The following is a 22671-nucleotide window of genomic DNA, read 5'->3' on the forward strand; positions in this document are numbered from 1 at the left end:
TTAAGGAGCTGATTGGAAGGAGCCCTACATGAAAACTCATCAAAAGAGCCGTTACTAACTAATAAGGTGAGAAAGCAAGAATCTGCCAGCTGGAACTGGCATCTCTATTAATGACGGAGAAACACAATTGTATTTATTACATTACTTTCTTTCATTAAATGCATTGCTTAATATCCTTTCTTGTAACAAAGTAACAAAGTGCTACCCCTCCGAAGCTGACTGCAACTGCTCAAAGCTGAGGAAAGAGTGATAAAAGTTCTGTTTTCAGTTCATGGGTAGACACGTATATTGTTAAACAGAGTATAATTACTGGTGAAAATTAGTTGTCTCGTTGATTTTTCCCATCTTCTTCTGTAAATGATTGATTGGACGGTTTAGAGAAGACTGCAAGACAGTAATAATAAAAGAAAGGATGTAACACCCTACAAGAATAGACACGTAGTAGGACAGAGGTGAAATACTGATTCAGCAGTAACCGAGAGGCTTTGGGAAGAATGCCAGAAATACGTGGCTTAGTTAGAAGTGCACCGAGAGCAGGATGGGCACTGGGGCGGGCATAGAGGAAACGGTGTTTGCCCATACAGGAAACGCTATTTATAGCAACCTGTCACTGGCCAGAGAGCAAGCTTGATGGGCTGTCTTCTCCCTAGAAGTAGCCCGAAGGCCCTTGTCTTGCAGGGATACTGATGGCTCTCTTGAGCTATGTGGACTTGATATCCTTTAGGACTGGTTTACAAATATTATTAACAACTGAAAATAAGACGAACAAATAAGTGTTACTGAAGCAACCAGGAGGAAGTGTGGGAGAGGACCTGAGTGTAAGGCTTTATTTCCCAGCTCTGCCAATAGACTTCTTTGAGCTTGGTTAAGCCATTTAGTTAGTTGCTGATGTTCTCCCATCTCAAGCCCGTCTTGTCTAAAGTGAAAATTGCTCAATATGTAATTTTTTTGTGTGTGCGTCTACAATAAAACACTAATCTTACTGAGGTAATTGACTGTGGAAAGGAGAACAAATGGAACATAGCTTAGTGATATGCACAGATTGATTGATATGATTTAAAAATAAATTCCAAGCTTCCTTCTTGGAAAAGATGGAATTTTGAATGTGCCTCTTCTCTTGGCTTTATGAGGGATTACAGGAAAGAGATTCAACCCGTGTGAAGATTTAAGGCTGTATATTGCTATGCAATGCAAATTAATTAGTCACAAACTTCCTGTGATGAAACAACAACTCGCCATTTAGACTCGGAAGAAATATAGAATTTTGATATGAAGAGTGATAAGATCAGATACTCAGAAGTATTAAGACACTTGATTTCTCTTCAGTGTTTGTAGATTCGTGTTTATATGTTTTGAGTGGATTGGAATGGTTTTATGAACAGTAAAAGAGCATCTCCTTTGCCCTAAAATAATAATTTCTTATGTTACTCAGTTGATACTTCTTCCCTTACCCTTTTACATTTTCTTTGTAAGGATTTTAAGAAATATGAAGTTCTCCTTTAAACAGAGGATTCTGATACCAGACTGCAGGAAAACTAAAAATTACATCCCTTTTCTTCTACTTATTTTTATTTTTCGTAATTAAAGCCAGAATAAAATTAGACAAAAGAAGGCATTGTGTTAGGGAAATGTAAAGCAAACACAAAAGAAACCCTGAAGACATATGGAAAATCCTAAAAATATTTACCCACAATATCAACATTTAACTGGGGGAATCGCTGTTCACTGTTTAGTTCTTTTGTATGTAACAAAGTGAAATGAAGGTCATGCTTGTGAATGAGGCCTGTGATTTGGGGTGCACTGCTGGATAAATGTGAGTGTCAGTGTCCCCCCCAGCATTTCTTGAAAGTCAGTGCCTTGCCAGTCAATGCAGGAATAATTTGTGTACAAAGTTTGGCTGAAGAGGAAGTTAAATATTCATGATCTGTGGGCAGTCTTTTTAACATTAAAAAAAATTCTCTTGAAAAAGCAACAACAATAGCTGTTACCATTCTTAGCATTCCTCACTTGGCATCTTCACTGTAAGACTAATTCTGTGTGAATTTCATGAATGTGATGCTTCATCAATCCAATATGCACAGGTGTTCAACCATATTGTAGGAGAGGAAGGCTATGATAAACATAACATCCTTTCAGTGGAGACATGTAAACCAGCTGGGGCCTACAGCTATTTCATCAGCTTTATTTTTAACCCTGGTAGAAATACAGAGTTTGGGAAATTGTCCTTCTATTCATTTGATTAAGGTATGGTCAGAAATTAAGAAAGGCTTTCTTGTGCCAGAAGGGCAACGAAGCTGGTGAAGGGTCTAGAGCACAAGTCTTATGAGGGGCGGCCGAGGGAACTGGGGTTGTTTAGCCTGGAGAACAGGAGGCTGAGGGGAGACCTCATTGCGCTCTACAACTACCTGAAAGGGGGTTGTAGCGAGGTGGGTGTCAGTCTCTCCTCCCAAGTAACAAGCGATAGGATGAGAGGAAATGGCCTCAAGTTGCACCAGGGGAGGTTTAGTTTGGATATTGGGAAAAATTTCTTCACCGAAAGGGTTGTCAAGCACTGGAACAGGCTGCCCAGGGAAGGGGTTGAGTCCCCATCCCTGGAGGTATTTAAAAGATGTGTAGGTATGGTGCTTAGGAACATGGTTTATTGGTGGACTTGGCAGTGCCAGGTTAACGGTTGGACTTGATGATCTTAAAGGCCTTTTCCAGCTATGGTTTTCTGAGGGTATAAGAATTTACAGCTGCTGAGGATGTGGCCCTTTGAATATAAGGGTGAATAGAAATGCCCTTTTTCACCTGTAAATCTGATCTGTCCACACTGGACTTCAGTCCACAGGGGAGAAAGCAGACAATTGTGTTGCTGCTGCTCCTCCTGTAATCTGTGCTTTTCCTGAGCAACTAGTACGCTACAATTATAAAAGGTAATTATTTCACACCAAATTTGCCAAAGAATAATGCCTACTTAAATTGTAAATCTTTCAGAACATCTCATGTGACAGATCACATGTTGGTACCCCCATTTTCCAGGATTACTGAGCCTTACTACCTAATTTGCTTAGACACATTTATTATGGCACTCATGCATCGAAGAATGAAGTCCAATGATATCTTTCCAAGTGTTTTATGTGCATTTCTTTTTGTTTTCTGGCATAGGTCCAAGCTGTTTTGAGAAGGCACTGGAATCAGTACAAAATCCAATTTGAGCACAGCTTCAGCCACTCGGATGCTATGCGCACTGCTTCCTACACCGTATCGTCAATCAGCGATGTTCAAGGCTACAGCTACAATCACGACTGCACCAGTGAACATTTAAATGGGAAGGGCTACCATGACACGGAGAGTGTCGTTTTAAAAACGGAAAAGCTGTATGGTTGACTGCTAAAGGCTTGGCATATGCCAAGCCCTCGTGAACTCCAAGTTTGATTTAATGACTTCACGGCCAGAAGTTTTTACCTAACTCGGGATATGTTATTCTCCTGAATGATGCAAACTAAACCAACACGTTTTTCATATGTATGTATATGTATGCATATATACATATGTTTGTGTTTCTGTGTATCTATATAGTATGGACATCTGTACATATATATCTATATATGTATGTGCATTTATATAAGGATACAAACTTTGCCTCTTCAGTTTCTACTGTGTAGACAAAGTTGGCAATTTTTTGTACAAAGGGAATCAATGAAGGATTTCTTATTTTCTTGGAAGTTTGTATAAGACTGTGTTGTGTTGAAGCCACTTCATTTGCCTATAGAATCTTAGAGTGTAAATACCATACTGTATTGTCTTAATTCAACCTAAAACAGAACAAAGGAAAATGGTTAAAGTAGGTGCAATAATAACAATAGATTGTCCAGGTTAATTTTGTGTCCAGCATTTGACTGTCAAAAAAGCCCAACAGGTAGTCTGAGATAACAGACTCGAAGATATTGATGGTTTAGTCTGGTCAAAGATATTGATCGTTTCGTTTGGTTTGGCCAGTTTGTTTTTTCCACTGTTTAAAATCAAGCATAGAGACACCAGTGCAAGTCTGAGACTCTACTTACTTCTGTACTGCAATGTAATATTTTACAGCAAGCTTTGAGCAATTTTATTTAAACTATTTTTTCATATACAGGGGTGTCTCCTTCTCTTCAAGTTTATGGAAGTTCTTTATTGGCTTTAACACAGACAAGATCAATGAGGCCTTACTGCCAGAAAGAAATGTAGTAACCTGAATAAATGTAAATCCTTCCAGACACTAATACATAATTGAAGCTGATGGAACTTCACTGTGTGATTAAGGAATTTACTCAACTGGGAAAAGATCATGTACAGAATTTGTTGTAGCCATGTTGTTGTTTTGTTTGTTTTATTTTTAAGTATTTCCCTGGCCATATGCTTGATAATTTATTCCTTCATTCTTGGGGCAAAGTTTTGATTAATATTGTTTGTTTGGGGTTTTTTTGTCTGAGAAAAGCATGCAAGACTGAACGCAGTGCAAATGACATACTACCTTTAAAGCCAGTCTATGAGATTCAGACTAATCAAGCAAACTAACATTAGTAATTATCATTACTTGGAAAATCCAATACAAGGTTTGTGTTATAAAGGTTCAAGACATTATGGATTGAGAATTTTAATATTATTTTGGAGTGCTTGATTCTGAATCTCTATCTCAGTTACTTAGCTTAGAACAGTACTTTATAAGTTGTTTCTTTGGTTCTACTGGTGAATAAAGGTCTCATTGAAAATGAGGAAGTGGTCAGAAAGATCTTGAGAAAATGTGTCTTTATAGCAACATCTGTTTTTGTAAATCTTTATGCTTTAAAGAAATAGTAGTTTTCTTAAGTGAAATGACAAAAATGCTCAAGACTGAGGGCGTGGTATGAGGTGAGTTTAGAAAAGTCTTATTAAAAATCACAAAAGTAGAAAAAGGTTTCATTGGTTTATTTTGCAGATAAGCCTACTTCAAGTGGGGAAAAACCAAAACTAAGTAGAAGAAAAGTAGATGCTGGAGTTGGTAGACTATTATGCTAATTAATGTATATCTGGTGCATGCAAGCCAGTCAAAAAAGTGAAAGACAGTTCTTTCTGAGACCACTTCAGTTTTAAATACTTAATTTTGTATATGAACAACTTGATTTTAACATTTAAACATTTTTGTCAGTAGCCTTTCTGTAAGCTTCATTAGCACCTAGTTAATTTGCTGTCACAGTGTTTATTGGTTTGTGACTTCATCAGGCTTCAAATGCTTTGTATTTAGAAGGAAAACATAAGGAGGATGCGGTAAGTTCATGCCACTTGCACCTTTTTGTAGTTTTTTACAGTTCTTATGTCTGGAGTTTGAATTTAGAAAGTGTTTTCTTAATTATTTAGTTTCATAATATAGAATCTCAGCTAGGATGCACAAATCAAGATTTCTGTTCTTCTGCAAGGCTGTCTGGTTGATTGGTGGGAATGATTTGAAAATCAGTCAGATTCTGTACTTTAGAATAGTGTGGAATCTGGCAATCAGATGTCACAATCTCTTAAATTGTAAGAATACAGTAACGATATCTGCTACAACATGATTAGAGGTTGCTTACAACTCTGCTTGCTGATCTATATAGTGTTACTTAAAATCTGTGCAATGTTCTGAAAATATTAGCAGTGCAGAAAATCCCTGCTCTGGTATAGCAGCTTTACACTTGGGGAACCAGACCATCAACTGGTATAAATCTGTCTTGAGTTTCATTTTCAGAATCAGGGGGTACCAGCTGAGAATCAAAGCCCAGGCAGACATCTGTCCATTTAAAGTGCTTTGAAGTCCTTTATGGCATGTTATCAGACAATTATTTCAATGGTACCTGGAGGGTTGTTGTAATTAAAACGTGATAGTTTAGAGTGTGATGCAGTATTAGATTTTCAATTAAGCTTCTTTCTCAGCTAGGCAGTTCAAATTTAATAGCCTATAAATTTTTATCATTTAATACAAAGTACTAGTTGCTAATTGCTCTCTGTCCTCTGTTAGAGGAACTTGTAGTGCTAAGTTAGGAGGGAAAATTGTTTGTCCACAGAAATCATCCTATTTCTCGGTGGACAATCAGAGCATGCTTCTAGGCACACATCTGTCTTCACTTTGGAAAAGAAACACACATCCAGCTGGATGTGCAAGAAAATGTTTGTGGCTGTGGAGGGTTACATGGCATAGGAGAGCTACATTTCCCCCCTCCTCATGAGGTTAACTACCGTATTTCCTATTTTGCATTGGAAAACATAAATTCCGTATTTTGTCTTCCTACCTCACCTTTTTCAGTTCCTACACAACCAAAAGAAGGGTCTGCTTCTTAAAATGTTTTTCTGTCACAATAAATTAAAATCAAATCCTTATGTTGATTTCTCATGGCTTATTTTCTTCTTTACAGAATGTTGTAGTCCTTATCTGTATTCTCTGGGATGGAAGTAAACTCTGTTTTGGTGGGGCTGTGAGATTCCTTTGAACACGCAAACAGTTATCTGTTATTATTTGCTCTTTATTTCTTTGTTATTTAGTGAGGATTTATTGTATCAATCTACAGGGGCTACAGAAATACTTGTCTTATATTTGGTATCTGTAATATCAGCATGTTAGTATTCTATGAGAGGGAATGTCTATTTTTAATGCTACTGTCTTCAATTAATAAAATGCTCCATTGCAGGGTCCCCTCAGTTGTTTGTTTGTTTGATGTTAGCGTTTATGCTATGTATTTTTTCATTGTGATGATCTACTAGAGTATTTGGCTGTAGAAATGCTGCAACATGTACTCCTTTTCATGTCATGAAACATTTGGGCTGGAAACCAGGCAACATTCAAGTATAGTACTATGTAAATAAGATTAATAGAAGCTATAGCATTGTATTTATTGCTTACACTAAGAATGAAATGGAAAAAATGTGAAGTTATTTTTTGGTTGTTCTTTGTTTTCACTTTGTCCATATGAATCATCATGCATTTTAATTGCTGAAAGAAGTATTATGTTTGTGATCAATAAAATATTACTACATTTATTCAGATCTCATGCTGTAATACGGAAATAACAAAGCTGATCTAAACTAGGCTTTCACAGATGTCTTAACTGTGTTTTAATTAAATATTAATCCAGGGAGAAGGTCATTACATAGAGTTACTAACAATTATTCAGTTTTTAAGTGTTTGTTTATTTAATACTTACATTTTTAATGCATAGTAGAGTGTTGCCTTTCTGGAGGAAGCTTGCATAGATGACTTAATGTAAGATGGCTGCACTTAAAATTATTTACTCAAAAGCTTCATATTCCTATTTCTTGTCTCCTGAATCTGCCTTTTAATAACAATCTGTTAATACTTACTTATGTTAAGAAGCCAAATTTTCTGTTCCATCATGAGCTGGCAGCAGAGTAGAGACTAAATATCTATCTTCTTCATTCCATCAGTCTAGGTGGAGTTCCTCTCAACATGGTGTTCAACCAAATCTCAGCCAAAGAGATTTATTTGTGCAGAAGCTGTTTTGTTCTGTAAGACCTACAAGAAGCAAAGCAGTAGAAAAAATAGGTGAGATTTCCGCCCCCCCCCCCCAATAGAATTGATGGTGTCTGCACAAAAGCTATGAATGACAGGTATGTTTTAAATCTGTAGAATTGAGTCCGTTCTTTGAATACTGAAGCCTATCTGCCTTTAGAGAGATGCCTACCAGCATGTAATTGCTAAACTTTTGAATGGTATCAGCTGATGATCAAACCACTCTAACAGAGATAGGGGAAATACCAAAGGGCGCTTAATCTACAGCTTAATTTATCACTCACCCAACTGGCACTAGCCACAGCAAGACATGGGTGTAGCAGCTCTAGTGGGGAAGCATTATAATTGTAGTTATATTGGGCCAACTTGGGTCTCCCTGCACTGTTGCAGGTCTAAGTTTCATAAGCTAACAGGGTTAAGTGTGCTTCCACCTACAATGATGACACATGAAATTCAGGCATCTGTTTTCAAGTGCAATCTGCAGGAATTCTGTTTAACTTGCTCAGTCATCCAAAACTGGGAAGGTATTCTTTTTGTATGCCTTTGAGCAAATCCCATTAAATTTAGAGCTGGACTGCTTACCTGCTTCCAGAGTGAAACACACTGCTTCAGGTTGGTTTTTTTTAGTAACTCATTTGAGTGAGTTTCTAATATAGCTACTAAAAAGATCCAGCAAAACAGCTTTAGAATAACCCATAACCTGTCTGCGTTTTTTTTCGTCTCAGACTGCTGCTCCTAGACTTTATGTCTGGGTGAACTGAAGGTATGGATCACAGCTCAAGAAGTACCAGCAAACTCCTCTCCTTCAGCAGACTTTTATTAAAAGGCACACAGGAAATCGCCATCTAGAATTGTTAAAAGTCTCAGGTCAACAAACAAACATGGTCCTTTGCTATTAGCTATCTTATAGCCATGAAAAGCAGTTCAATACTGGACTTAGCCTGAATTTCCTCATTTCAGAGATTTGGTTTACAAATGAGCACGTAAGATGATTCTGTTTACAGTTTCCTTGTGATACAAGATTAAAAGCTAAGATAGCACAAAAAAATTCAACTGAGGGCCAGAAAAAACCCCAAACTAACACTTGGTAATTTATTTTCTATTGCTATTTAAAGGCCTTGCTATAGTAAGAGTTGCCATGGCCCTACACCCTTAACCTATTTCCAAATAGAAGGTAATATAACCCAGAACAGACAGAAATACAGCTAGAAGTCTTACCTTAATTGATAATTAAATTTCAGTTCTGTTGAGCTGTGATACAATACTAACTGGAATAAGCTATGACTGACTAGTTCAATTATTTTTGTACACTTCTAAGGTGCATAAATCGCTTTAGTATATATTGTATACCAGAACAGCAGATAAGTGCTGGTAAGTACAGGGCATTTTTTATTCTTTTTTTGAAATCGAAAGCTCTTCAAATTCTGTACACATAGTAAGAATTCATACCTCATTATCCATGTGAAAAAGCTGAAAGATGGATTAAGTGGTTTAACCAGTGATAATGTTGGGACGGATCCTATGTCCAACTGATGGATTAAAGTTGTGCTTAGGGCATGGAATGATGGAAGCCATCAGCTATTTGGCAGCTCTGGGGAAAAAAAAAAAAAAGAAAGAAAAAAGCTACATTTTTCCTATATTTACTTTGTGGGGAAAATGCAAGTATGAGAGTGAATAAGTACTCAAACAGAAGAATAATGAAATGGGTTATTACCTTTTTAAAAAAAACAGTTAAAGACTACAGAGCTTAAGGGATTTATGGGGGTGGTGGTTTTAGGAGACAAAGAAAATAATAGAAAGAATATATTTTCATTGCACACAGAGCTGTAGCCACTCTAGAAGACAGCAGAGTGAGGGAAGGGAAGATAAGTACAAACCAGAGAATGGTGACTGACTTTAAAAAAATGCTCAAAATAAAGTGGAAACTGAATTAGGGAAGGTTGTTTCGGACTCAATTGTTTAGCCTAGCTCTGTTTATTTTTGGGCAAGCTAGGAAAAAGTATTTTTTAAAACCTTTAAAAAAAAAAAAAAAAAAAAGAATAAAACCTGTGCCTCTGTTTGCTTCAAGTGAGACAGTATCCTTTTGAGGTTGGATGTCAGGAGAAGATGTGTGGTAGTGGTTGAGGGTGGAGAAGGAAGATGAAGAAGTCATTGTCCTGGGGCTTTAAAACAACTTCACTCTGAAATCTCATATCAGCTAAGGTATATAAGCAATCCTGAGCTAAAGAAATGTACTCAAGAAAAAAAGAAAACAAGACTGCCTAATTAAGCCAAACAATATTGGAACACACAGGGATCTTAATACCGAGTCTTAATACTACTGTGTGTATGATACCCATATTAAAGTGTGCTAATGTCCAATCAACAAATGCACAGTCTCCCAACTCCCATTCCTGACTCTTGAGCAGGAGCCCGTAATTCCAGGTTATTTTGTCGATCTCTAGTTCCTAGGACCAAATGTCAGTTAGTGGAAATTGTTACAGCCTCTACTAATACTAATTTATGTCTATTACTCCAGCTAAGCGTGTATGGCTTACTGTTTTCTACCAATACCTACTAATACCACTTACTGCTGCTTGGTGATACAGATTGTCTCTATCTGCATATGCAGAGTTCAAACGCTTACATTTAACAATTATTTTATACTTTTATATAAGTAACTATAGAGAAAAAGAAGTAAAGCAAATCCCAAGTTACTGCCTACAACATTTTGTCCTTATACCCAGCAGTAGAAAAGTAATACAAATTATATCCACAGTAGCATTTGCAATTGGAGTATATGCGCCTAAAAGCACGTAAACACAGTATTTTTCTGCTGAAAGAAAAATAAAACATAGCCTCCTAACCTCCGTAGATAAGAGTAAACAGCGATTCTTACATTTTATACATAATTTTAAAAGAGGAAATGCTCTTACAGCACAAGTAGCCTTGTAATATTTAGACATGGCAGGAAATATGCTAGAAAATAAAACAGAAAAAAAAAAAACCCAACTAATTTCATATCACCTATTGCCACAGAATACCATTCCACTCTCTGCAAGATATGAAGATTACGTCCTTTGAAAGTATTCCAAGTGCTCTACTAGTATATCTTGCATGGTCTTGTCATGGCAGTAACCATCAAAGAAAAAGTTTTAATCCAAAGTTTTAGTTTTTTATAGTTATCTGATTCTAAAAAAAAAAAAATACGGTCAAAGAAAATACAAAACTCACTTTGAACTAGTGGACCAAATACATGCCAAAGTGAGTAATTCCCATTGTTAACACTAAGCCTGCAAACTGATCTACTACACATTGAAGATAAATTAACAGAATTGAAGTAACAGAATTAAAATTAAAACCCTAGTGAACATGAGTAAGCTGCTTTGTAGCTAGTGTTTGACTACAGTGTGGGCTCTCTATTCATTGAGAGTCATTATTAACCTTTTGAGAAAGGACAAGCTGAAACAAAATGCAAAACTCCACATCACATCACGTTTTGTTTGGCGCAACAATTTGTGTTCAAACCCATACTTGAAACTAGAATAGGCAAGTGGAGGACAGGGGAAAGCAGGTGGATGTGCCGACACACGCATTCCACAGTCTACAGGCATGTGGCTGCTGAAGGCTGCTATGAAGATTATGTAAAGCTATCAACGCTAGCTATTATACCAGGCCAGAAGCAACGAGTGTAGAGTTTAGGAATCCTGTGGGAACAGCAGGATAATTCTTACTTGTATTGAAATAGCAATAACACACAAAATGCATTTAACACATAAGCAAACACAAGTATGGACACAAAAACCTTAGGAAAAAAACAATTAACCTTTTTAAAATCTGACAGAAAAGCCTGAGTAAGGTCTATTTTTACATATGCTACTCCTATAAATAATAATCAATGAACAAAGCAAAAGTTTTTTCCCTGTCACTTCATCTTTATAGACTGCAAACATTCTCTTTTTCAGGAGCCCATCTCTAAACTGTAACAAGAGCCTGACGGGAAGTTCAGAGCTGACAACCCCCTGTTTATAATTAGAATTATTATCTATCACCCCACAGCTGTATATTTTTAATAACTTTTAAAACCTACTGCCTAAATGAAGAATTTAGATTCATCCACATGGAGTTCATGGTTCATTTGAGACAAATGACATAGGATTGCTTTTTAAGTTAAACTCAGTTTTATCACTACACAAAATAAAAATGTGCACACTAAACTGGAAAGGTCTTTGCAACTACAATTCCTAATGACTATTTCAAAGTCTTCTTCCCCTCAGCAAAACTCACCACTTTCTAAATGAAAACTGTTATAAAGGGAAAATATCTTCTGATTAGTGCTAACTCACATAAGGCTTAATACATTGTTTCATGTGGACTTAACAGACTATAAACACAGAAAAATTAAAGCCTCTAAAGCATGTTTTCTGAAAAAGTACTTACACGTTATTGTTAATTCCTGCTTTCAGATGATCAAGCTTTTCTGGAAATTCAGATTGCCCAATCAGTGACAAACCAAAAAACACCACAAAGGAAAAAGAGGTGAACACGGGTGCTGGGGCCCCTGGTGCTGTCTGGTTAAAGCAAGTGTTAACGGTAAGTGCAGTCACCTGGGATGCAGGCACTCTAAACCGAGTTTTTCACTCTGTAGGAGCTAGAGTTGACCACGAACGCAAGCCTCCTGCTTCTTAGTGTAAGGTAACAATAGTGCCCTTCTCTGACCTGGAAGAGCATGCATACTTTTTTATGTAGACAAATGGTTTGAAGTTGCCAGTGGGCCTACGGCCAGAGTTTGGGGCAGAGTTTAGGAATGGATCCTAAAGTTCTACAGCAAATATATACATAAGGACTGCACAAATTATGAAAGTAGAAAATAAGCTTGAATACAAATACGTATTTGCTTAGTTTCTTACCTTGATATTTGCAAATGAAACCTGACAAATGTGTGCCTGTAGCAGAGAAAGTGCTTCTGAAGGTCCTCCATGCATTGGATAGGGATCTCTGTTAAACTGGCGCTGTCTTTGACACAGTGCAGTAAAGTCCATGATCATCAGGTCTGTTCCTTCAGACTGTTGCTCCATGTTGTGACAGTCCATTGTATGAGCAATAGCTTTGCATATAAATATATAAGAAAATAAAATATTGAATTAGGAGGTAACAACAACCTTTTGATGTTACAAAAAGTGTATTGCACTGAACAGAAATACCTATCAAAAAGTTTTGTTATTTTAAACACAATGATAAACATGATGATAAAAACATTGCTGGGTATATTGGATTTAAAGTAAAAAAAAAAAAGTAGAATGAACTATTTTGTGCCTATTTTTATAAACGCGCTACAGAAAGGTTTAAAATCAGAGTATTTTTACCTTTCATACCACATACTTGTAGACTTAGACAAACGATAATGACTGTCCCCTAAGTTCCACTGGATGTAAGACCTTAAATATCAGTGAAGAGCTAGGAACATAAATACTTAATCACATTTTACTTTGCTAACCTTGAATATGAGCCAAATACATGCATTTAACAGAGGGTTCAAAAGCGCATTTGGCTAGGTTTCCCGGCAGGATCTGTGGCCATATATTCCATAGCCCAATTTGTTTCTGTTACTCACAAGGGACTCCCGTCATGTGATTCCTAATGTACTCCAGGAGCTGTCTTCAGGCACTGGCTCCTTCTGTCACATTTTGGGCAGATGATGACAGTAGGAGTTTCCTTGTTCAAGGGTCTCTTTCAATATTCTGCGGGCAGACAGTCACCATGGATACTTCAGAATCTGCGACAAGAACAAAATTCACAGCAAGAGATCTCAGACTTAGATGCCTCGAAAAATCATAATGAAGTTGTATTACTATTCTGTGGTTTGTAATACGGTACAGTGATACTGCCTTGTTTTTCATATTCACAACTCTCTTACAAAAAGCATCTCAGTTTAACATAATTGCGATACACTTTATCCAGATGATGCAATGGACTAACTGCAAGAATTTAGAAAGTTAGAGTATCAATTCCTTCAAAATCTTCATAGCAAATACCTGTGGTAAAACTAATTCAATTTCAGATATTTTCAAGGTTTGGACTCTGACCCAAACAGTCCCTTCCAGTCCAGGTCTGCATTTGCTGCAAGGTATAGAAAACGTTTCCCTTTCTTTCTAATCTTCATAGCAAATACCTGTGGTAAAACTAATTCAATTTCAGATATTTTCAAGGTTTGGACTCTGACCCAAACAGTCCCTTCCAGTCCAGGTCTGCATTTGCCATTTGCTGCAGAAAATGTTTCCCTTTCTTTCTGACAGTGGAAAAAAGACAGTAGCTATTCTTCATTTTTATTTAAAGCTAATCACCTCTTTTTTTTCTTATTTTTCCCCACAGGGACTTGTTTATAACAGTCAGAAGTGCTGTAAATAACCTGCTCTAGCTGTAATTAAAAAGCTGATTAAAATGATCTGTAACTGAAATATAAGAAATTCAAAATGTTTCCCTTTCTTTCTGACAGTGGAAAAAAGACAGTAGCTATTCTTCATTTTTATTTAAAGCTAATCACCTCTTTTTTTTCTTATTTTTCCCCACAGGGACTTGTTTATAACAGTCAGAAGTGCTGTAAATAACCTGCTCTAGCTGTAATTAAAAAGCTGATTAAAATGATCTGTAACTGAAATATAAGAAATTCTTAATGAAGAAAGTTGAATCAGGAAGCTTTCACAGAAATAAGAAAAATATTGAAAGCAAAAATGGAAACATTAGCACCAGAATGCTGGAAATGTGTCTTTGTTGCAGACAATAACAGCGCTATATACAGTTATGTTATTTCATCATATAATGGAAAAAGACTTTTTAAAAAGTCATGTAACGTAATTTAGAAATAAGAGCACTTAAAGTGGTAAAATACGCTTTTTATGTAAGTTCTAGCAAAATATTTTGAGTTTTACACCTTACTCTCCCACCACCTCAGACCTCAGTACTTCACTAGCATTCACATGATTATTTTTTTTATTCTTCCAAATAAAATCTTCCCCTCATTTATTAGTATTCTCCAAAGACCAGCACCCAGCGGGCATCCACATCCCTGCAAGATGCTTTCCCTTCCACCAGCTATCTCCAAAGGTCTTGGGAACTGGAGGTAATACTGCTCCAGCCTAGCATCTTCTTCCCAACCCCACCAGCTGCGCCAGGACCACAGGAGGAGAGCAGCAGGCCAGTCACTAGCACTCACTGACTTTCCATTTCAGTTGAGGTACACTTGGCACAGGAATGAAGGAAGCGAAGCCTCAGGGAGTCTTTAATTCACACCCATTTCCTCAGTAAACTTGTTCTGGCACTTGGGAATAACTGGCATTGTGCCTTCCTGCAAGGAAGAATGCACTGAGCTGGTTTTCTGGCTGTAGTCTCCTCACTGTGCTGTGGAATCTCTGGCCTTCTCCTCAATCACTCCCCGTTTATGCCTTTTTAATGCTGTTGAAACAACTGAAGGGAGAAGGAATCCCCATCAGTTTCTACATGCAGAGGCAGCTGCAAGTTGAAAGCCAGACAAATCTAAGAATTCATCATATTTCTAATCCAGCAGAAGCATAAAATAAATAAAGCATAAAATTACTAAACATACATAGACAGTATGAACACCCTGCAAGCCAGTGGCAATATTGCAAATACGCAAAGACAATATTAGCATGCAAAGCCTATGGAGCGGTGCTACCAAAAAAAAAAAAAAACCACACCAAACTTGTACAGATATGGGCTGTCGGTGATTTAAGAACTCCAAAAAAGAATCTCTCTTCTATCATTGCAAAAGAATTGTACTTTAGAATAAAGAAAAATTGCATATCCCTCTATTTACAGACATTCTCCACTTGCTTCCCAGGCACACACATGCTGATGAGAGGAAAAGTTAAAAGGGAGCCTGAGGCTTCTGCCATTAGCACCAGTGGGCACGGCTCATATGCTTAAGAGAAAGGATAGGGTAGCAACTTTACACATTCCTCTCTTTTTCCTTTTCCTTCCTTGAACACCCCTGGCCCCTTCTTTTATTCACAACATAATATCATCTGGCTTTAACTACAGTGATTCTACATGATGAACTCCTTAGCCATCCAGCCCAGTTGCCTACAATGGATGCCAAGATAAAGAAATCATTTCTATTTCCATTAAAGCAATATTTACTGTTGAAGGTATTTACTGTAGAGTTAAATACTATCTCCCATTTCTAGACTAGATAAGAAAGTTCTCATAGACTTAAGTAAGGCAGTTTAAATAAGAAGATGTCTAGACCAACCTAACTCTCTGGAAGTGAGCATGAGCTTTTTAAAGGTTGAAAATACTTTCTTTTTTAATAATGTCTCCCTTGGTTGCAGCTAAAAACAACAATATATGAATATAATGAGAACGACTAGTCTAGCAATGGTTCACTCTGAACTGTAACTAACTAAATTGTACAGAACTAGCACGGGTTTGGATTAAATACATGTGGATGCGCATAATAATTTAAAAAAAAAAAAAATCAAATTTGCCCTGCTTGCTTCCACCTGACCCTTGAATTAGTATTGCCATCACATTCACAAATCAGCAGCATCTATGTGGTCTACCCAAGGAACACCTTTTTGCCATGGTCCATTCACTAGCTTCTTAACAACCACTATGAGACCATAGATTACAACTAATGCACTCGGTTGCATTTGACCTGCTGCCCCTGCAGCCTCTGTGTTCGTTGTAACTTTCCTATAGGTTCTGCACTATCTTTGTTTGAAGTCTTATACATTTATTTCAGAGCGTTTATTTGAAGTAGTCTCTGAAAGCTTATTATCACCTACATGCAGGAAAAACATCAGATTTTAAAACTGACAATAGTGGTGTGTTCTCTAATCAAGGGCACAATAGTTGTCTGTGCATACTGATGGACAAGCTGTGTGTTTAGTGAGATACACTTGAATCATAGTTTCCTTCAAGTCGCAAGTAATTGACATTTACTGGAGAATGTGAGTTACCACAAAGGGAGAGAATATGCTCTGAAGTACATTAAAATACAAAATGAAAAATCAAATTAACAGTGCTTTCAGAAAATCCTAACACCCAAATTATTACCCTTTTCCAGGCCTATGGTATTATGTTTCTAGGCCCACAATGAACTGAAAGATGTGATGTATTAAAATCACTATATGTACATCTGGCTTCAGAGTGCAGCTGGAAAGAACAGAGGGGTACCTGGCAAAAATGTGTTCCACTGTTGCTAAAATTAAAGAGTTTTTTTCACTGCTGCCTTATTGCAGTCATCTTCAGGATACTGTAGTGAATCTCCTTTTCTGGACTCAGTGTGACTTTGAACAGTCCAGCTAATGCACTGCTGCTTGATAGTTACAGGTCCAAGATGACACTTCATTGCGTAAGAGTGATGTTTAATTTTAAAGGACGATCCTGGCAGATGTTACTGTATCATCACTTTCAATGCAGCTCAAGGGATATACTAAAGGCACATGAAATATGATCCAGTACGTTCTTTTGAATGCAGAAAAAGGCCAGACTTTTTCTGATGTATAGTATTGCCTTTCAGTATAAATAGCTGTTTAAAAATTGAGAACATGAGATCCCCTCAGTAACAAATGGTGTGAGCAGCATGTTCTCATTTCAGTGATGACAGAAAGCACAATTCAGCAAAAAAGATCTTGCTTCTCCCCACTTGCTTTGAACTTGTCTTTTTTTTTTTTTGCAAGCTTTCTTTATCATCTGTAAATACTTAGCATGGCCATGTGATAGGGAATTATAATATTATATCCCCTCCAACTATGTGTCATTAAAATTATCCCACTTTGCTTTGAGATTCAAAGTCAATTCATCTGCAGATTAGTTTAACTGCCTCTGAAGTCTGCAATCACAAGAAGATGTGAACCTCAAACCTACACTGCAAGTCTGCAATGGGAGTGCAACAGCGGTGCACCTGTCCTACCAGAGCTCCTGAAAACCATAGGCAGGACCTGAACTCTCAGAGCTAAATACTTATGACAAGATCCATTTTTACCTGCCAGTTCAGTGAAAGTCTGTGACCACCCAGCCATCTTGACAGTAAACTAGTTCAGGTATCCTTTTTAGTTGACACTGTCTGGTGCTGGATTATTCTCTTATTCTTTCCAGTAAGCCATATAGGAACATCTGCAAGAGAAGAGCTCCTTGAGACTTCCACCTCTCATGTGAATTTGAACAGGGCCAAACATATTCTGGTCCTCTTTTGTTTAAATATTTAGTTTATTTGGTTTTCTTGCCTCCTTTGAGTCTATCTTGGCTCTGTTCTAAGAGCCAAGATGTTCTTTTCAACATCTAATGTCTTTTTTTTAAAAGGGTTTTTTAAAAGGCCCCTACAGTACCCGTCAGCAAGTGCTTCATACACTGGCAGTTTACCACAATAGCTATTGCAGACTAGTTATTTCAGAACTCCCTCCGTGGACACTGTTCCTCCAGAATAAAATAGGGTTGTGTGTTTTTGTTCTCAATTTGCTTTATTCATGTTGGAACAAAACATTTTAACCATAAATATTTTTTCTGGAATGTCTACTTTGGCAAATTTCCAAGCACAGTCATCCCATCAGTAGCTAATGAGGAAGAAAAATGTAAGGCTCTTCAAGACTCCAGGGCATATTTTGGATCTATAAATCAGCATCCTCTATATTAGGTCCTTGAACAATCTTTGTTTAATAATTTTGTGCTAACAATTATTGTACTTGTACAGTTGCCACATGACTCCATATCTGGTATGGCCCACCATTCAGCAAATAGCCATGATAGTAAAAATGTACTGTACGAGCTTACCATTCTTCTAGACAAAAACGTGAAGATATCTGGGTTTGCCGAAAGACACGATGAAAAAAACTTTGCAGAAAGCTTATATTTAAGTCTTCAAGAACTGTGTCACTAAAAATCTGTGTGGGTGTATGTGTATTTTACAAATGCACAAAAGCACAGAAATTGCAACCAGTGTTTGCAAGAGCATTAAAAAGAAGGCTATATAGTCAAGCCAATTCCCCAGTAACTTTGGCTTTATTCCTGTATAACTCTTCTGAACTCAATATACTTCAGCATATCTGACATCAGAATCTTCACCCAAGAGGCAGGCTACTTGGAGACAAAGAAACAAACCCATTCTTTTCTCAATTTAGGTCATACTCATTCAACATGATTTTCTATAACAGCAACTGAATGTGTTAATCAACAAGCTTTCAATCTGCGAAAAGCTCTAAGCAATCAAATCTGTTGAAATTTTCAAGGCTGCCTTACCTATGCAAGGTTCTGGTATATGATGCTTTGTTGTCTACCAGGCTTCATCCAAATGAGAGAAATTTGTCATATAAGAAGTCTGACAGAAATATGCCAGACCTGCACTCTTTGGTGGAACAGGATGCAGAATTGCTGCTGTTCGTTCATTTTGCTGCTGGGGTCTCCATCAGAGGTGGTTTGTTAGTACATGAAAGATCAGGTTCTAAATCGAATGGCAATAAACCGAATGTTACAGATGAAACTCTGTTTCCATCACTCCGGAAGAAATACAGTAACTAAACTGCCCTGTAAGAAATTAATCCTTTTAATCTTTTTTGGTTTTTTAAAGTTATTCACTGCATGACAATTTCCAAATATTGAGGAAATAGTGAAGGAAAGGATTGTTTACTTTTAGGACAAGTTGAAGTTATTCACTAAAAAATAATTTTGCCAGGAGAGAGATCATTATTTTTAAGAGGCTATGATAAAATATGGAACACAAAATCAAAATATGTAACACTTCAAAAAATACGGAACACAAAAAGCAAAATTCTGAAACGCTAAAATTTCCCATATTCCCTTCTCTCTGGTCTTTTGTCATTATAGCCAACACACCTTGGGTTTATTTTTCCCTGACATTTTCCTTTTGTCAATGTGTCATATCATTTCAAACTTGGTAGATTAAACCTATTCTCATCACAGATGCTTTAATTGCTGGAGCAGATCCCTGTTTTTAAATCCCTGATTGCAGTGTAGGTCTATCTTAGAAATAACACGGTTCTATCTACCGTTCAGATCTGCTCTAAATGCAAACTCCTACTTTCCTACCAACCAGCTGTTTTCTTCAGGTTCTAGAGCCATCTTTCAAAGGCTCTGGATAGATTTGTTTTTCTTAACTCCCTTCAAACACACTAAGCCTTATGATGGGTCTGTAGCAGCGGTGTTGAATGAACTCTAAAGAATTATGCCTCAGTAGTTTATGTTACTATGCACAGCTCCAGCCCCAGCTGCCCTCACAAAGCTGACTGTCGTCTCAGCAGCAAAACCATATTATCAGTGTTTCTGTACTATTCTGCTTACACGCTGGATATAACAAGGCAGATCTACTGTGTCGGTTAACCCCTTCTAGTGGGTATCCTGTCCTGTTTCAGCTGAAAAACAGCTAATGCCTACTTCATAGTTTTTCTCATGTATTTTAGCATTATGCAGCGCACAGACTTGCGATTAAGCAGGTTATTTAAATGTACCTAATTTCTGGTATTAAGGAAGATACATATCTCCTCAATAGCTTTAAACAAACACCTCCTCTAATTTATATAGTACTCAATCTGATAACAGTTAACATATATAATGATATGCATGTAACACCCTTCAAGAGATAACAGCAAACTGTCTTAACATCTTTAATAACATTTTGGAGTTTCTCACCTTGAGCAATAGCTTGAGAATTTATAAAAATCTTGAATATAGCATTCATATTTTAGGCAAAATAAGACAACTGTGGGTTTGTTTTGTGTTTTCTGATGTCACTCAAAGCAAAGAGATGCTTTGGGGTTTGTCCTTTTAGCCAGTGCACTCAAATCCATAAACCATTTCAGGTTTACATTCAATTTGCGAATCATGCTTTTGTATCTAAAACACTCATCTGTCTACTCTTGGAAAGGAGAAGAATTTGCCAGGATAATTTTTGCAATAGAAATTTTTTCCTTTCAGACTGTTTCAAACAACGTGGCCCTTCCATGATTCCAGACTTCTTTTCCCCAGCCCAACCCAATTAGATTACAAATATTTTTTTTTAATCTGATCACACTAGCACTAAGATTTGTTAGTGTCTGTGATGCACAAGCTGAAAAAAAAACCAGTTTTGCTTATAGCAGGACTGTGCCAGTATTCTTCTTGGAAAGGTCTCCAAACAGCTGAAGTTTACACTTGTTGTCCCAGTAACATAACTACTCAGACTAGTCACTAAGACCTCGGTCCGGCTCTCATCCCATCGCAAAGCAGCAGTGTCAGATTGCTGATTCATGCAGCTAGGTTAGGCAAAAATGTCTCCATAAAGGCACCCTTCCAAAGGAATCGATACACTCAGTCAGCTGAGGCAGGCAGGACGCTTACTTTGACTTACTTATAAATCTTTGTGCATTCACCTCTTTCCCAAGATTATTATCTCCAGTACCATAAATTACATTATCGTTTAGCTATAGGCTGACGTTCCTGTTTCTTTCCAATGTTGTTCTGAGCCTCTGTGATGATCTCCTGTTTCCTCTTTTAGGTTTCTAACTAAATCCCTATACTACTACACTTGCCTTATGTTCAGCAACGTATCTGAAGTGCTGAGAAGAAGTAAAATTGCAGCGTGCTGCAATGGAGAGTCCAAAAGGCCACAAGTTTGTATTCTGCCTGTTTCTTTAAATTAGTACAGAAAAGTACCAACTGTTGGAAAAATATCTGACATACAGCTATCTTGCAAATTATATTTTTTTAAAGAAGTGAAAATATTCTCTTTCTTATTTATTTAATTATTTTGAGTCTGTTCATACAACATGGCTCTTTGGATGTTTTTGTTCTCTCCTACAACAAAGTGCCTATTATTGTTTCTCTGTATTTCTCCCCAGAATGATAAATATCCAACTATGGACACAGGCGTGCTAGGCTCTGCTTACAGCTTTCTTCATGTTACCTGCAGAATGGGTACTTAACAAATCTTGCTGGCATGTTGCTGACCACGCATGAAAAGCATATTGGAGAGGCTACGTATTCTAAGTCACAAAAACTTCCAGATGGTCCCTATACTTTTTAAATTGATATTAAAAAAATAAGGAGTTCTTTCCAACTTCATCGATATATGATGAGCTTATCTGTCACACTATTCATAGAGGTTAGGTAGTTGTATGTTGAAGCCATGCATAAGACTGAAAGTGGAGTGAAGATGACTTGTCTACCAAAATGAAAATACAGATTAATTTGGCACTGGTTTTTTTCAACCCATAGTTAGGATAATTATTTTTTGTTAATTTATGTGTGTGAAGTAAAGAAAGTAAAAACTGGTGAAAAAAAGAAAAATTACCCATAGACATCAGAAGCTTTCTCCAAAGCTAGATTTCCTCTTAAGAAGGATACTTCTGCTGCCTGTCATGTATTTTTGTGAATTTACTCTTATATGGCTGTTTTCCTTCTCACTGACAATAAGAGCGTGTGAATTTTGAACAGTGACTGTGAATTGCTGTGAATTGCTCTGAATATTCTCCAATTTTTGTCATTATTTCAGTTCCTTAGAATGTATTAACAACAATCTTTGTTACTGCAATTTCAGCTGTCCAAATTCAATATTTGACAAGAAGCAGCAGCAGCCCTGGGGCAATACGGTCCCCAAGCTAGAGATTTTCTGATTGCTTGTCTCAAGACAATCAGGAACAAAGGGTACAAGGCCCAGGGGCTGGAGGAATTTCCTCCAAACAGATGACTGAGCTACTTCACCTGGAAATACTATCACTGCCTACAACAGAATGATATACTTTAGGTGCTCTTAGAATTTTGCATTCTTCCCCCTGCCTCCCCCATGACAGATAAACCTTCTAGGGTGAATCATGCTGCATGTAACATAATGAGTTACTGAAGACAAGGAAGCTGCAAATAAATGTTTTTCTTACATTGAGTTCATATGCATTTTGTTGGAAGAGTTAGAAAAAGGAGTGTTTGATAATTGAATTACTGTGCTTCCTTACTGAAGTCACTTCCTGATAAGCAGCCAAACTAATTTTCTAAAATAAATAAATGAGAGAGCTTGAATAACCCAGTCACCTCAGCTGGTCACAATTGGTGCAGTATTATTCTGGCTAAGACAACCTATGGTATTACTTTACTCCTAAACAATATGTACAAGCCAACTGAAAACATTATGAATTTATTGTAACATTCAGTTTCTACATTCGAAGAGGTAAAACCATTTACAGCAAACC

General features: G+C 37.1%; 1 protein-coding gene across 1 annotated transcript in view; it reads left to right on the plus strand.

The window, feature by feature from the left end:
• Positions 1-7000, plus strand: part of CALCRL (calcitonin receptor like receptor) — a 33268-nt gene extending 26268 nt beyond the window's left edge. The window contains exon 12 of the mRNA XM_009290967.2: positions 3148-7000. Within this exon, the coding sequence (XP_009289242.1) occupies positions 3148-3369 (222 nt within the window). The 3' untranslated portion in view covers positions 3370-7000. The remainder of the gene's footprint in view (positions 1-3147) is intronic.
• Positions 7001-22671: the final 15671 nt, after the last annotated feature.

Source organism: Aptenodytes forsteri, unplaced genomic scaffold (genome assembly GCF_000699145.1).
Source record: "Aptenodytes forsteri isolate BGI_AS27 unplaced genomic scaffold, ASM69914v1 Scaffold318, whole genome shotgun sequence".
NCBI lineage: Eukaryota > Metazoa > Chordata > Aves > Sphenisciformes > Spheniscidae > Aptenodytes > Aptenodytes forsteri.